This window comes from Podarcis gaigeae (assembly GCF_964106915.1).
Source record: "Podarcis gaigeae genome assembly, chromosome: 12".
NCBI classification, from domain to species: Eukaryota; Metazoa; Chordata; class Lepidosauria; order Squamata; family Lacertidae; genus Podarcis; species Podarcis gaigeae.
Window position 1 is genome coordinate 22,763,649 of NC_139688.1, and position 15,953 is coordinate 22,779,601.

Genomic DNA, 15,953 nt, shown 5'->3' on the forward strand with positions numbered 1-15,953 from the left:
CACACCTCAGGCTCTAATGTACTGGCTCTGCAGATATGCACTGAGTTTGCCTCAGGTTTTGCTGTTCCCAAATATAATTGTTTTCTAGTATTTTTTTTTTTTTTGGAGCTCTGTTAAGTTCAAACAAAGGAAAAGACATTTCCATTGGTTGACCATCCTTTCAGTTCCTCTGCTGCTATGTGAATAAGCATTGTGCAAACCATTCCAATGGTATTGAAAGGGGGTAACCATTGGTTTGATTTGGTTACACGGTTTCCTAAAGCGCTCCCTCCCACTGCCTTAGGGTCTGTGAAAGGTCCGTGACCTGTTTAGAACTGCCAAGTGAAATGTCATGTCGCCCCTCCCAAAGGGGAGTATCTGCATTCATTTGATCAGTATAAAAAATGATTGGGGATGGCGAGATCAGTGCTTTTGAATTGCAATTTATAGCAGTTTACAAAAATGCACATTGTTGGAAAAGAAAACATGGAAGTGTTTCTTTCTAAATTGCATTACCTGTGAAATGTCATTAGTCTTTTTAGGATATTTGCATCCAATTTTTACTATGAAAAACTCAAGAGAGGCTTGAAGCGAAGAAACAGGCTCCCCCCCCCCTCCATTGTATTAACTCTTACTCCCCTTGTTCTTATTCTGTATTTAATTTTGGCATCCAAGTATCCGGAAACTAAAGTTTCATGCAAACTTCTTGTTTTATTGCTGCCTTCTTTATAATAGCATGTGGCGCTGAGTTCTCCAGCATGACACGATGATCGTATCTTCCTACATAGAGTTTATGCAAAATCGTTGTTTAAATACATTTGGTGTATGTGTGTGTGTTACAACAGCATCTAGATTGATATTTTCTCTTTATTCAGTCCCCATACTCTGAGATCTACGGATGAAGAAAGGTATATAAATTTAATAAATAATAATAATACTCTTCCCAACCCTCCTTTTTTTGTAAAAAGCTTTTCAAGATATTCAGGCAATTTGTAAAAAGTCATTTGTTGCACTGGAACAAATTGTTGTGACCAGTGTTTCATTTATAACTGGAGGCACAGCAGTTGAAATAGTTTGGAATCCCATTTTGTGTGTGTGTGTGTGTGTGTGTGTGTGTGTGTGTGTGTGTACATTACATGGAATATCCATGTGGTTTATTCCCTATTTGGAAAAGATAGGTTATCTTAATACATACATAATTTAGTTGCGCGCGCGCACACACACACATTATAAATTCTGCGTTATTTTCCTGAACCAGGATGGAGAGCTCGCATTACAGATGTGCCAGAAGTAGGCAAGTTTCAGATGGGTTGGCTACAGCTAACTTCTGCCCTTTCCCTGCCCTAGAATGAGAGACTTACTTGTTTCACCTCCCAGCAGAGACTGAGGCTGGTTATTTATAGGGATTCCCTCGGAGGCACCATAGGCACCTGCTTCCCAAACTCTGGAAGGTTCAAAGTAGGACAGCAGTATTTCATTAACTGGTGCATAGGTGACGTCACCTGATTAACCTCTAAGCCTCAAGACGTCACTTTCCACACAAGCAGCAACATGTGGGTGAACAATGAGAGGTTTCCACAGCAGCTGGAATAAAAACTAACATGTAAATTAATGTGGCACGTGAAAGGACAGCATTGGCTCCTTTTCTACAGCGCTCCCCTCTGCCTGAGAATTTTCAGCTGGATCCACAATAGAGTTGCCACCTTTCTTTTTTCCTTTTTCTCTACTCTGAACAGCTGCATCGTAGCAGAAGTTCAACAAGTGTAACTTTATCTCAGCGTGACGGGAAAGGCTGCACCCATTGAACTTCTGCCTTTTGTGCAAATCTCATCGAGGCAAAGGCTCTGCCAGGAAAATATAACCACCCTGATTTTACCACATTGTACAACAGGCTGTGCCTCTTGAAAAATCAGCTCCGCCTGTCTCCACTTTAAGGACAACTTTTCAAAATCCCCTCCCCTGTGCGAATGTTTGAACAGGTGAAACAGCCCTCACTTCCACTCCCATCACAAATTAATTCCTTGTATGCAAGTCTCCCTTGCTTAAAACAGAATGTGTTTCCATATGTGTTTAGTGCTCAGGTTGACACTTGGCACAATCCTATACATGTCTACTCAGAAGTAAGCCCCACAGACTTCACTGGGACTTACCTCCCAGGTAAGTGTGCATAGGATTGCAGCTTTAAAGATAGTGTGTTTCAGGGTCTGTCTTCAGGTCTGAATAGGATAGTAGCCTTTGATTATGTGGATTATCTGTATTCCATTGGAAGCTGCCTTATACTGGGTTTAGACCATTGGTCCATCTAGCTTGGTGTATTGTCTACCACGGCTGGCAGGGGCTCTCTAGGATTTCAGACTTGTCTCCCTCCCAGCCCTATCTGCAGAACCTGGGACCTTCTGCATGAAAATCATGTGCTCTACCACTGGTGCACAACTACCACTAGCACTTAACACAACCCTTTATTGTTTTTGCTGCAAGAGGCTAAGGTGGCTAGCCACCTGGAAACTGCAAGCGAGCAGTTAGAGGTGTGCAGCCCTTGCATGTGTTCATGCAAGTGAGTCTTGCCCCTTTAAAAGCCAATGGAGCTTCTCCACGCCATCAAAATACTATACCATTTTGATGGCCCATTGATTCCAGCCTGTTTTGTGTGTTTTTAAAATGAACTTGAAGCACAACCAAAATGAGATAAGATAAAAATACCAACAAAATATTCAAGAGAAGGACCTGAAGTCTCTCTGGTGTTCTACTAGGTCTCCTCGTGGCGCTGGCTTAAACATGGCAGGTAGTATAGAGTTGGGGTTGGGGTATACTAAACCCCTCATGAAATCTTCCTGGTCTTAGCTCATGAGCAGGTGATGTTCTGTCTGGCGGCAGGTAGGGGAGCATCTGGTGGTGCGTGTATTGCTTTGACGGTCAATTGTCAGAGGTTTTCCACCTTTTTGAGTCCATGGCTCCCTTGACCCACTACACTCTGTCTGCGACACCCCTGTAGGGCTCAGGAGCCCAGTTATGTCACCCCTTGTCTGCAGAGCTGGCAGCCTCTTTCCCTTGTGGAGTGTTCCCTCAGCCTCCTCTCTTCTCCCCTTGGGAGTTCTCTGGACAGCTGCTGCTGCCGCCCCTGGTCTCTGAACTAACCCTTCCTTCCGCCCCTGCCGCCCCAAAGAGAGGTGCCTCCTCACACTGACCCGAAGGGGCCTGGGACTTGTCTGTCCTTTCCCAGCAGCCAGGGCTGGCAGGCAGGCTGGCTGAGCTCCCGCGCTTGCTTGCTTGTTTACTGAGGCTGCAACCAGCACCCCCTGACCAGCCCCAGAGGCACCATTTGCCTGCGGAGCTTATAGCCAGTGTTGCTGCAACAAACAGCTGTGCAAGTCTTTGGGAGGCAGAGATGCAAGAAGGCATCAGAGAGTGAGGGAAAGAAAGAGGGGCAGAGGCCAGTGTTGTCCGCAGCACCCCTGGTTTATGTAGTAGGTGCTACTGTTTTTTAAAAAAACAATAGTGTTTTGTGGCACACTAAAAGCTAATAGATTTGTGTGGGATTGTTGAGGGTGGCAGCAGGGACATAGGAAGGGGGGCGGTGGGAGTGGGCCGCCCCAGGTGCCCTCACTGAGCGGAGTGACATTTGGTGCGCCACCTGTCTGCCCATGACTCCCAAGCCTACCCTGAGCTGTCTGAGTAAGGGGGGAACTGCGCCACTTTGCTGTGGCATTTCCCCTTCCCCCTTCATTTTGACAGCTTGGGGGAGGCTTGGGAATCACAGGCAGGCAGTGCACCAAATGTGCGGCTTGCTCCTCACCCATGAGCAGCTTGCTCTGTCCCTGGTCGGTGCGCACGCACCACTCCAGACACCCGAGCGGCTATCCCACACCTGGGAAAGCACCCCCATGCCACACACCCGTCAGGAGCACACCCACCCTGGGCAACGTGGGCATATGCTCCACTTCTGGGTGGCAGAAGAGGATATATTATCTATTAATATCCTTCCTAACTTGCGCTAGCAAGTTTCTTCACTTAGCGGAGAGCATTCCCCTTCTTACGCAGAAGAAAGGTGGTTGCAAACTCGTGTGAGTTTCTTAAGACAATAAGCAATTCAATCTGGCTTGTCCAGATTGAGGTATGTTCTAATATTCCTGGTAAGACCCCTTTTGAATCCTTCCTAAAAGAATAAAGACACCACAGTCTTATTCATAACAAAAAGGAGTTTTACTCACGATCAGGCAGGGCACAGTGTGATCCCTGAAGGCAGGCTTAAGGCTTAAAGTTACAAACATGTACAAACAGGTTTACTCCATATGGAAGATGACCTGGGGAACTGCTGTGGCAGCCAGCAGTACAGTCCAGGTGATGCAGGAAGTCGGTACGACGAACAGGAAGGTTGAAAAGAGAGAAAGGTAGCAGCGTGACTTGGCCTTTTACCAGGTCTGGAAAGGTCACACCCACCTACTAGTCACATGCAAGGAAGGATGCTCCAGGCCAGGAGGAACAGGAAGTTTCAACTGGCTGGACCAAACATTCCCTTGCATGTCCACTCTAGCAAAACAAGGAATGTTGTAATTGACTGCTCCCAGTGGATTACATCCCAAAATTTGTTGTGGTGGCAGAAGGTTGTGTAGACTTTATCAAATATGTGACGTGCTCTGTTGTGGACCAGAGCCCACATCAACAGATGCATGAAGTAGTATCCTCTCCTTGAATCTGATGTAGACTCTGGTCCACACTAAAACTTATATGCAGTGTAATCGTACACGTGTCTATTCAGAAACAAGCCCTGCTTTCCTCAGTGGTGCTTACCTCCTGGTAGGTGATGCAGTGGCTTGCAAACCTTACCCTTCAGGGTGCAGCAATCCTTTCTACAGCAGACTGATTTGGTTTAGAAGGGCTCATCAGTCCAATGAACAAGGCCGTGGGAAGGCAATATGCCAAATGCTGTTTTTATCATAGTCTTCCAACAGTGGGAAATAGCTGTTTGTAACCCCCTCCAAATTGACCTGTATGGAATACAGCGCTGCATTGAATTCCAAGGTGCAGTTTCAAGCTATCTGTGTCCTCTCTCTTCCTCTTCTCAGCTTCAGAGTCCGCGGATGAGGAAGAGTTTGAGCAATTGCCTTCACCCCATTCATCTATACGCTGATAGCTGGGGTAAGAGCCACCTGTGGGAAGAAAAGGCAAGAGAGAAAGCAAGAGTCCCTCTCAACATCTGGTCACATGCAGAGGATGTCCTGCACAGCTGCCCTGTCCAGTGAATGCTTTCAGTTCTCCTACCAATCCCATGGGGTGCACAGGAAACCATCTCTCCTGAATAATGGAGTCCTGCCAAGCTGAATAGTTTCTACTGCACACACTTTGTGTGCAAGTTTGTCCAGAGAGTTGGCTTAGGGTTACTTTTTTCTGCCTTAAAGAACAAACAGCCTTAAATAAAGAGTTAACTTAAGGCACATCTTTCTGAGCCTTTACATTACACTGCAACTGCTTTCAGTTAAAATGTAACTAGAAGTTGGTCCTTATATTCAGCCTGAAGGCTGCAAATCCAGTTTTTGCAAGGAGTAAAACCAAATCCCGTATCATCGTTCTGCAATCATATTAGAATATGATTTTCTTTAATAAACTAGGATGGTGGGGGTTTTCCCCCCCAGAAAATAAAATAAATTTTCTCCCCTAGATTGTATGTTTAAGTATAATCCCAGGGCCAGGTCATTCACATTATTTTTTTTGCCACACAAATTCCTTCAATGAGGCCTGGCAACCAAATATGTGAAACAACTCAATTGAAAAGTGACTTGAAAATTCTCTCTGTGGTGTGGCTCTCTTTGATGGCACATTCACACATCTAAAGAGCCATCACACACCAGATGAATAACAATAATAATAATAATAATAATAATAATAATAATAATAATAATAATAATTTATTTATACCCCGCCCATCTGGCTGGGCCTCCCCAGCCACTATGGGCGGCTTCCATAAAAACCAAAAAGACAATAAAATATCACACGTTAAAAACTTCCCTGAACAGGGCTGCCTTAAGATGTCTTCTGAATGTCAGGTAGTTGTTTATCGCTTTGACATCTGCTGGAAGGGCGTTCCACAGGGCGGGCGCCACTACCGAGAAGGCCCTCTGCCTGGTTCCCTGTAGCTTTGCTTCTCGCAATGAGGGAACCGCCAGAAGGCCCTCAGCGCTGGACCTCAGTGTCTGGGTAGAATGATGGGGGTGGAGACGCTCCTTCAGGTATACTGGACCGAGGCCGCTTAGGGCTTTAAAGGTCAACACCAACACTTTGAATTGTGCTCAAAAACATACTGGGAGCCAATGTAGGTCTTTCAAGACAGGTGTTATGTGGTCTCGGCGGCCGCTCCCAGTCACCAGTCTAGCTGCCGCATTCTGGATTAGTTGTATGGCATGATTGCATGAACCAGGCCTCTTCTTCATTCTCTTTCACATGTGGACATATCATCACGTATTTTGGGATTAGATTGCAGTCATACATCGGGTTACAGATGCTTCAGGTTTCATGTTTTTGGGTTGCGCACCGCGCCGAACCCGGAAGTACTTCTGGGTTTCGGTGCATGCGCGGAAGTTCCGAATCGTAACCCGTGGGTGTGCAGATGCGGTGCTGCGGGTTGCAAACGTGCCTCCCACACGGATCACGTTCACAACCGGAGCATCCACTGTAGTTAAAATCTTATGGTAATGTTGGTAACCTTTTAATGGCAACCTGTTTGGAATCAAAGGTTTCTTTAATTATTACAAACGAAGGAAACTACTTTACATAGACTCTGAAGCAGAACATTAGCCTTTCAATCACATTATTCACACACTGACTGGCAGCAGTTCTCCGGGGACTTAGGTAGAAGCCTTTCCCAGCTCAACCTGGAGGTACCAGGAATTCCATGTGCCCAGCCAGGAAGTTACCATCCTTATTTCTTCCTAATACCTCTTACTGTTTTTAGCCTTGTACATTGCTTTGGCAAATGCTGTAAGCATGTCTGGTTTGGTTTTGTTTTTACTTTATTTTGAAATAATAACATACAGATGCCATTTTATCTTCACTCAAGTTGCATCAAGGCTTATGTAGCCAGGAATCTTCTTCCTAATGCAAATATATTTACCTTGAGCCTGTGAGGTTCATTTGGGAATGTTCAGGGTGGCAGGAGAGGATATATTGTTTATTAATATCCTTCCTAACTTGTGTTAGCAAGTTCCTTTACTTAGCAGAGTTACATCCCCCTTTTTACATGCACAGCAGACAGCTGGTTGCAGGCTCGTGTGAGCCTCTCACTATTGTACAGTTCAGTCTGTCTCAGACTGAATTGTACGTTCCTGGTAAGTTCCCTTAAATCCCTCTTAAAAGAATAAAGACTCCACAATCTTATTCAAAGTCAATAAAATAAGTTTACTCACATCAGTTCACAGTTGGATTCCTGAAGGCAGACTTGGTTACAAATATGTACATGCGGATCTACCCCATATGGGGGAATAATCCCAGTGCTTCTGCTATCTGAGAGCTAGCAGAGCAGTCCTAGCTAAAAGCTGGTCAAAGGAAGAACGAAATTAAAAAGTATGCTGTGTGACTCATCCTTTTTTTACCTGGACAGGTTAGGTCACACCCACCTCCTATTACATGCAAAAGGAAGGATGTTCCAGCCAGGAGGAACAGGAAGTTTCGACTGGCTGGACCAAACATTCCCTCGCATGTCTTCTCTAGCATTACAAGGAACGTTGTAGTTGACTGCCTCTCATGGATCACATCCCACAGTTCAGGTGAGTAAGGAGCTTTTTACTGCCCCTCAAGCACAACCAACCATCCTTCACACCCAAACGGAATGCCAACAAGAACCACCAGGTGATATGGGAGGTACTGCACTCTTTTAAGAAGTGACTTCCTCCATCCCTTAAGCCAACCTTCTGAGAGCCAAATGGTGGGTACAGCCACAGGTAAAGGTGGTTAGAACAATGAATGTGATGCTTATTTTGCCTGGTAGTTGACATTCCACCCACATTAAAAGAGGCATCATGAGGGTTTAAGGACTTGTTCCAGCCAGGTAAAAGACCTGCAACAGGGACGGTGATGGGTGTGGCTTGGAGAAAGGGGCGTGGTGCAGAGATAATCCCAAGAGCCCAATCAGAGGTGTCGAGAGTGCCCATTTGACCACCACTGACCTCAACCATCTACATTCAAATCCAGTTGCACAATGTTAACAACTTTCACCTTTTTGAATTGTTGGGACTCCAAGCTCCAAGTCCTCCACTGAGGACCCCCTAATAATGAACCCTGAGCCTGGATCGTGGTGAATTGATTGGAGACTCCCTTGTGGTTTGGTGGGGAGGGAAGTGCTTCTCCCCCACGCCCGACCCACACAATGGCCCCTCTGCAGCAGCCCTTGCCATTCTTCAGGCATCAGCTCCTTTTGCTGTGTGTGCCACAGGCGCTTCCAAAGGATTGTTGCCCTAGAAACTTGGTTTCAGCCTCCTGCTATATATCAACAAGCTTGTTTTAGCAGTCCCTTGGCTGAATTACAGTTACACAGTTTGGCGCTTCTTTCAAATTTCCTCCCATCACTTGGACCAAAGAAAGGATTTTTTTCCCCTCCTTTAGAAATGAATTGGCTTAATTAGTAAGTAGATTAATGGCAATGGCTGGTGAGTTGGTTTCCAGCAGAGTTTCACCAGAGAGGGTTAATCGGAGTCAGGGCTGGAATCTTTCCCAGAACTGGCTGCCAGCCATTTTTCCACCAACCAATCAACCCCAGAAAACAAACGCTCTAGTCGCAATACCTACCCGAGAAATAGAGCTGGTGGGGTTTTGCTGTGAGAGACACCAGCAGCAAAAGCTACCCAAATAAGCGACTTTGCCTAATGTTATTCCAAGGGTAGGGGAAAGGGGGGGGGGACCCAGACCAAATGGGTTACAGTCTGAGAAATGGATAGCTAGAGGGCTGGACGCGGAAATGAACGCAAAGCTCAGCTCGTTTGCTGCCTACGGCAGGTCACTCTTTCTCTGCCGTCTTCCTCCTTTGTAAAATGTGGATAGGGATTGCATGCGATTGTGAGTACTGATAGCATCAAGAGTCCGAAGCCTTGAATTGTACTTAGGGCGTGCATAACCGCGTCCTTCTAAGATAAAACCTCGTCCTTTGATAAGTCCCACCGACTTTAAGCGTAGGGCTGATTCACACATGCATGTACACGTCCTCAGCACCGTATGAATCAATGTGGGTATTTGCGTGAACGCCCTCTGTTGGAAAGCATTGCCTTTGAAGCGGTGTCAGCTGATAAGAGCTATCTCTTAGGCGTGTTGACTTTTGGCTGTTCCACACGTGCAAGTAATCCCCTGAAGTCATGTATACACTTGACCTTACTTTCAATGCATCCCTACTTAGCCCAATTCCTCAAAAGAAGGCTTGGAAACTGTATCCAAAGTGTGAGAGTCTACAGATGGACGCAGCCACTCACCCACGCGATCCCTTTGCTCTAGGCTTTTAAGCAAGGCTTTTGAGTTTCGCTGGTACTTGGTTAGAGAAATCAATATGTTGCATCCAGCTTACCTACACTAAAAACAAATCACTCTGAGAAATGAACTATAAAATGAAGCTGGATCCTTCCTTGCTAAAAACCACACACCAAAATATGGATTGTTAAATTGGATCACATATTTCTATTTCCCCTAAATATGGAACAACCACCACAAAACTCCTTAAAATTGAAGAGTGCACAATGAGAATAGGCAACATTCACTCTTATTTTTCCCATACTGATAAAAATGCATTCATAATTTAACTGGCAGCTGCAAAAAAAAAAAAAGTCTTGCAAAAAGAAAAAGAAAAAACCCTGCTGAGAAATGCATATAATAGGAAAAACAGGTCGCCTGGACAGCAGTGTAATTAATGCCAGAAAAGGCCAAGCCGGTTTCATAGATTCTCTTTTGAGGATATCAAGACGAGACCCAGTGAAAAATGACGCATGCTTTAGCATTTCAGAAAGCTGGCAACTGGCAGAGCTTCTCTTTCCTTCCCCCCTTCCCCACTCCTTTTTCTCCTCTTTAACTTTCTGCCTCCGAACAAAGGGGTCGGCAGAACTAGCTAGGTTGTAATGAGTTCTGTGTCCCTAGCCTATTAAGGGCATCATGGAAACATATTGTATCGAAATAGTTTGGAGGAGAATACTGGGGATGAAAGAGAATGGGTGCTTTGATCAGCTCCCTGGGGTCCTGAGTGCGCACAGACCGGCTTGCAAGGTCTTATTCAGCTCCAGCGAGACACACTTACAAGACCATTCAATGTGATTTGCATATCTGTAATTTATCACACTGGGTCCCCCGAACATTTTTTTTTTTGCAAGGTAAATAAAAGTTGGGTTGAATAACAAATATCAATCATCTCAGAGAGAGAAGGGAGGGAGAGAGGGAGAAGGAACTGTCTGCGCAACCCACAGTAACGCTGAAGAAGTCTGCAAAGAGAGGCAAAGAAAACATTTAGCCCAGCAAAGAGAAGTTCAAAGAGTCCGTTAGACAACAGGTTCAAGGCTAGTAAAAAAAAAAAATGAAGCTTTTGGCAACAGTTGCCATCCAGCGCTGTCCTGCCACTAACAAAGCTTTTGGGAACCGAAGTCGTAAAAAGAAATCGCCCCCAGGCACCTAGGAGGGAAGGCGATGCATGTGCCTTGCCCTGCAAAGCGAAAGATAAAAAGTTGGGACCTTGCTTTAAGGGAAGGAAGTGTCTTGGGACACTCAGAGAACGCCCTTCGCCTCTTTCCATCTTCCTTAATTTCAGACGTCCCCTGTTAACTGGTTGTAAACTTTTACTGGAGACCGAGAGGGGAGCATTTCTTTTTTTAATCGCTCTTCCCTTCCCCCCCCCCCCCAGCCCATAAGAGACATCAGTAAGAAAAGGCTTTTGGGGGGAAGAGGATGGGATGCCTCTCCAAAACAAGAGGCAAGTTAACAGGCTGGCATTGTTCGGCGCTCTCACAAACTTCAGCGCAACAGCAAATAAGAATCTTCAACTTGACCTTGGAAAAGGGCTCCGCGCCTCCAGCTAATCTATCAAGCCAACCCAGTGACAATGATGTATTTCCAAGTATTGTCAGATCATGAAAAGATTGATAAATTCGCCGCTGCACACCCAGACGGAGCGCTCCTCTTTGCAAGAAGGAGGCACGCTGGAGAAAGTGCGCCTCCTCGTCCGCAGGTCTTGGGGAGGGAAAGGGGCGAGGGGGGAGCAAGAGCCGAGAGGCGCTCAAGGGAAGAGAAACGAGCTCCCTTGAAAGAAGACCGGTCATATTTCTTGGAGGAGCACGAGAAAGCTGGAGACAATCCTTCTCATATTAAACGCAATATTTCTTGGCTTTGGCGAGGAACAAAAGTCATAGCAAGACGTCTTTGTGACTAATTCAGTCAAAGGGCCGGCTCTGGTTCCCCCTGCAGAAAGGTCACTGTCGTTGTGTATGGTCCACCAAGGGGGGGATTTCACAGGGAAAACGGAGCCAGCTGTCCCTGTCACACTCTCCGCACTGGGGGAGCCCACACTGTGCATGGTTGTTAACTTCATTCTACACACCTGCAAAATCTACCCATTTCCAAGACTTTTCAAGGGGCTTTTTTCTTCTTCTTTGGAACTCCCCTTTTTTTGCCTTCTCCACTTTTGACAACAACTATTCAAGTTTTTCTTGAAAGCGCTGGGAGGGAAGGAAGAAGGGGGGCGCTTTCTCAGCTTCGGGTGGGTGCCCATTGAGCGCCTAGCCAAAGGAGCTGCCTTCCCACAAAGCGAAGTTTGACAAAGTCCCAAATAACTTTGCACCGACGTGGAAACGGCCTGTTGCTAACGGAAGTGCCCTTTAGCCAAAGCGCGAGCTGCAAATCGCGAAGGCTGCTGCCCGGGCAGGCGCTCTCCCGCTTCCCCCCGCGCGCTCCTTGCACTCTTCGCCAGCGCCACAAACGGCATCACCTTTCACTCCCTTCTCCCTTCCTCGCTTCTGCACCTCAAAACAAGAAAAAACACTCAGCAACCCTCCAGGGGCTTTTCAGATTCCGTCGGGGCTGAGAAAGGCTCAAGCTCCCCAGAAGCGATCGCTTTAATTGGAAAGGAATGTAATGCCCAGCCGTGGGGCCACTCTCTTTCCCAACTTCGGTCTAGAGCAAAATGAGGAGCTTGGCGAGAGAGGGAGTCCTGACGGGGTTTCCAGTCATGGGAAATGGAGGCTGCTTTGAGTGCCTCCCGCGACCAACCTCTTGCCCCCACACACTCCGGGCTCTTCCCCCGACCGACCGCATCCTTCCCGCGCCCCCATTTACCCTCCTCGAAAGCAACGCTTTCGGCATAGGCCTCGCTAGGCACTGGAGGCCCGTCAAGGCGCCGTTGCGCCAAAGGCGACAAGAGCAACCCACCTGCCTTATGGAGAGGGGGAAACGGCTCCCCAAAAGGCCATTCCCCAGAAAAGGGGGGCGGAGGTGTGCCTTCGCCCGGGGCTGGCAAGCCCAGGCTGCCTCAGGGGAGCGTTGCGCGGGACAGCAGCTCGCTGGCAGCGTGACAGGCGTTCCGCGCAACAAGTTCCCTCCGAGCAGGTGCGCGGCAAGGGGAGGGGAAAGGAGCTGCCGGCGCGACGAGCGAATGAGCCGGGCGGTTCAGAGAACCCCAACGGGGCTCCGGGGTGCGGGCCGAGGTCAGGGACGAGGCACCCTTTGCCTGGGCGCCTCTGGCCCGCGAGACGAGCGGCCTGGAGGCAGGAGTGGGCGCGGAGCTGGCAGCGAGCGCCAGCGACACAGTTCCTGTCAGGGGAGCCCGGTTCTTCTCCCTCTGACAGGCGCTTGGAGGGCGGGTGGCGGGGCCGAGGCGACGCTCGCCCCTTCGCCTTCCCCCCAGGGTGTCCGCAGCCACCAAGCCGCCTCCTGCTCGCGAGCCCGCGCCTCAGACCGCCTCGCCTTGCTGGGGGTCCCTCTTGGAGACCTCCATGCGCAACGAGGCCAGGGCAGGCGGACACCTCTTGTTGGAGGTCTCTTTGCCGTCTCCCGGGGCCTCGTGGGCAAAAGGAAGGGGGCTGGCTCTGCGGCAGGGGGTCCTCTGCTCTCTGGGGTGCCGCCAGCGGGCCTCTCGCCGGCTCCCCGGAGCCACAGGCACTGAGGGGAGAAGAGGGGCGCATGCGCGTCTCCAGCCGGGGACCCTCCCCAGGCGCTCGCTCCACAGTTTGGGGAAAGTTTGGCCAAGCTGCCCAGAAAGGCGCCTGGCCCTCGAGCGACGAACGTGAGGCGCCAGAGAGCTGGGCGGAGGCCTCCGGAGGCTCCCCGGCTCCTGCTGGGGGCGAAGTGGGGCCGGGGGGGCGCTCGGGGGGGTGAGGAGCGAGGCTTTTAGGAGGCCCACCGAGGCCCCTGCGCACCAATCTGGCGGCGCGCTCGGCTGAGGAGGCTGCTCTCTTGTGCAGCCGCGCGCGCCTCATTCGCCGCGCCAGCCACTCAGGCGCCCCCTCCCCCCGCCCCTTTGTTCGCCTTAAAAGTAATGCTGCGAATTAAAAGAAATGACAATGTTTTCCCCCTGCTCGCAAGTCCCGGAGAAGGGCCCTTGAGCTTGGCAAAAATCAGGCGAATCATTCAGCGTGCCACCCCGCACCTGTGATCTTGGCATTGAAAACCCCGCAGACCTATTCCCTATTAAACTTAATTATTCCCCCCAGGCACACAATGGTTGAAATGGAGCAGGTTGGAGTCTGTTTATTGGTCGTAAATGTTTTTCTGAAGATCTTCTGAATCTCATTGTTAGCTCGTTGTTTGAGTCTGCCCTCTTTCTTTCAGCCTAGAGTAGCCTTGGACTTTTCAATTTTCAATCGTAACATCTGCTTAATCGTACGGATCAAAATATGGAGACACAAAACATATGTAATGGTGGATTTGTTAAATCCTGGTAATGAGTTATTAACAAGGGAAAACAATAGGCCAGGATGGTGAGAGCCGTATGGTAACAGAGTCACTTTATGCAACGCCTGACGTTCCCCTTCTTGATAAATGGAACTAAGGTCTGAACGCCAGGTGATAGCAAGAAAATCAATGTCTTTAGAGGCCAGCACGGAGACTTTTTTTCTGTGTGAAAAATTAGGAGACATAAAATGTAATTGGCTGATCAAGGAGGGGGGAAAGTAGTGGTCTTAAGTTTAATTGCCCGTTGAAGGCTGAGCAAAGGCAGACAAAAAAAGGAAAAAAAGAAGCAAGACTCTGGGCCTGTTTGTTTGCTAGCATCTCAGCTCCCACTGCAAGTGCATCGTTGAAAATGTGTTTTATTATAACACATGCCATGCTTTACAGTTCCCATATTGTGTCAAGACAATGCTTAATGGTACATTAAAGACAAGCAAACCATGCCAACACGTCTTGGAGACATTGTAAGGGCCTCTCTCTCCCTTTGCTTGTTTTAGGCAGCTGCAGCTCAGCACCCAGAAAAACACAAAAAGAACAAGTTTGAAATACCAGGTGCATCCGAGGGAAACCCGACAGGGATTGATATGTTATAGCCCAGGACATGAACCTAGCAATAAAGATATCATTTCGATTGTCTGCGGCTTCCACGCCATGTAAAAGGCAAGAGGCGCCCGGGCAGCCTGTTCTCCTGGCAGCAAAGCTTTCTCCCTTCCCCAGCCTCCTTTCCTATCTCCCTCGGCCAAATCCGAACACCTGTTGGCCAGACCTCACATCCCGTCGTGGGAATCGCTGCCTCCTAAGGCTTCCAGATCTCGAAAATGCAATTTGTTGTGGAATGAGCGCGGGCCCATTCCCACAGGCCTTGGGGAGGGGGAGAAAGGGGGTGGGGGTGGAAAGAAAGAGATGGGGAGAGAGGGATAAAAAAGGGGGGGAGGAGGAGAGGAGTGAGATTTACCAGGGACACTCAACTGGTGTTTGTTCATCCTGGCAGCTGGTCCTCGGTGCCACTGCAAAAGAGACCTTAATGAAAATGGGATGAGTTCATGCCTAGCCGAGGTTTCACACCCCATATATTATAGGGGCCTTAATCCTAATATTGGCGGATTAGAAGGCCTGGGAATCCCAAGGGAGCAGGTTCTCAAGTCTCCCTGCAACCCTGCCTTTGCTTGCAGGAGGAGAGACACTTCCTTTCCCATACCTTTTCCCCAAAGAGATTGATGCTTCGAGGTTTTTAATGGTCTCTCTGCGCCTGCTTTGTGTACGACGAAATGGCCTTTTCAGTGGGATTTAAGGGGCATCACGAATGCTGTTGGCCTCAAGGGCGAGGACAACTTGGCTGACAAGAAGCAGGAAAAGTTCAGGAGCTAACTTTAAAAAAAATGCTTGCAGCTTTTGTGCCTGCTTTGGGTATTTAGAAATAACAAAATAAATAAATAACCCGAGGCTGCGCCTTCGCACATTGGGGAGGGGAGGGGCGTGCAAAGGCCGCCCTGAGGCCAGTCCCGGAGCAGTCTGGGTTTGGTCTGGGCTTTTCATAGGCAGCGACCAAGCAACATAATGACCAGCATCGTCTTCATAATTCCCATCACCAACCCCCCCTCCCCAGTTTGGCTGGCAGGCAACTTTGAAAGGACTATTTCTAGTTGTAGATCAGGTATCGTGTGGCCAACCAGATCACAATAATCTTGCTGGAAAACCTGCAACTGGGTTATTTTGAAAGCTGGTTCGGTTTTCTTTCCACCCACCCTGCTTCAGCAACAATAAATAAATGCTGCTTACTTCCGATCAGGCAGCTGAGCGGTGTGTGTGCGTGAGAGAGAGAGAGTGAATGCATAATTCATTTGAATACAAACCCACCAACCCAAAGCGAGGGGGCACATCTATGAATATTGTTATTGTTTGGGGGGGCGAAGAGGGGAGGCTGATTTCAAAGGCTTGAATTGCTGTCAATCATGCGAGCCCACACGCTGGTTCCTTCCAGTGCCAAGCAATATTTTCCACGCCCCCCCCCACACCACCCACTGCTACGGCTCTTCCATAACTTGATAGTTTTCTGCTACAACTTCCAAGCCAGTAGG

At 48.4% G+C, this 15,953-nt stretch overlaps 1 protein-coding gene and 1 long non-coding RNA gene across 2 annotated transcripts in view; both read left to right on the forward strand.

Annotated features, from left to right (window-relative positions):
- Positions 1 to 5,407, forward strand: part of LOC310828003 (uncharacterized protein C10orf67 homolog, mitochondrial) — a 47,133-nt gene extending 41,726 nt beyond the window's left edge. The window contains exon 16 of the mRNA XM_083704950.1: positions 5,043 to 5,407. Within this exon, the coding sequence (XP_083561076.1) occupies positions 5,043 to 5,107 (65 nt within the window). The 3' untranslated portion in view covers positions 5,108 to 5,407. The remainder of the gene's footprint in view (positions 1 to 5,042) is intronic.
- A 2,163-nt stretch (positions 5,408 to 7,570) lies between these two features.
- Positions 7,571 to 14,510, forward strand: LOC310828134. Its single transcript, XR_014556709.1, has 2 exons — positions 7,571 to 7,736; positions 14,373 to 14,510. It is a non-coding gene; the product is annotated as an uncharacterized lncRNA (long non-coding RNA).
- Positions 14,511 to 15,953: the final 1,443 nt, after the last annotated feature.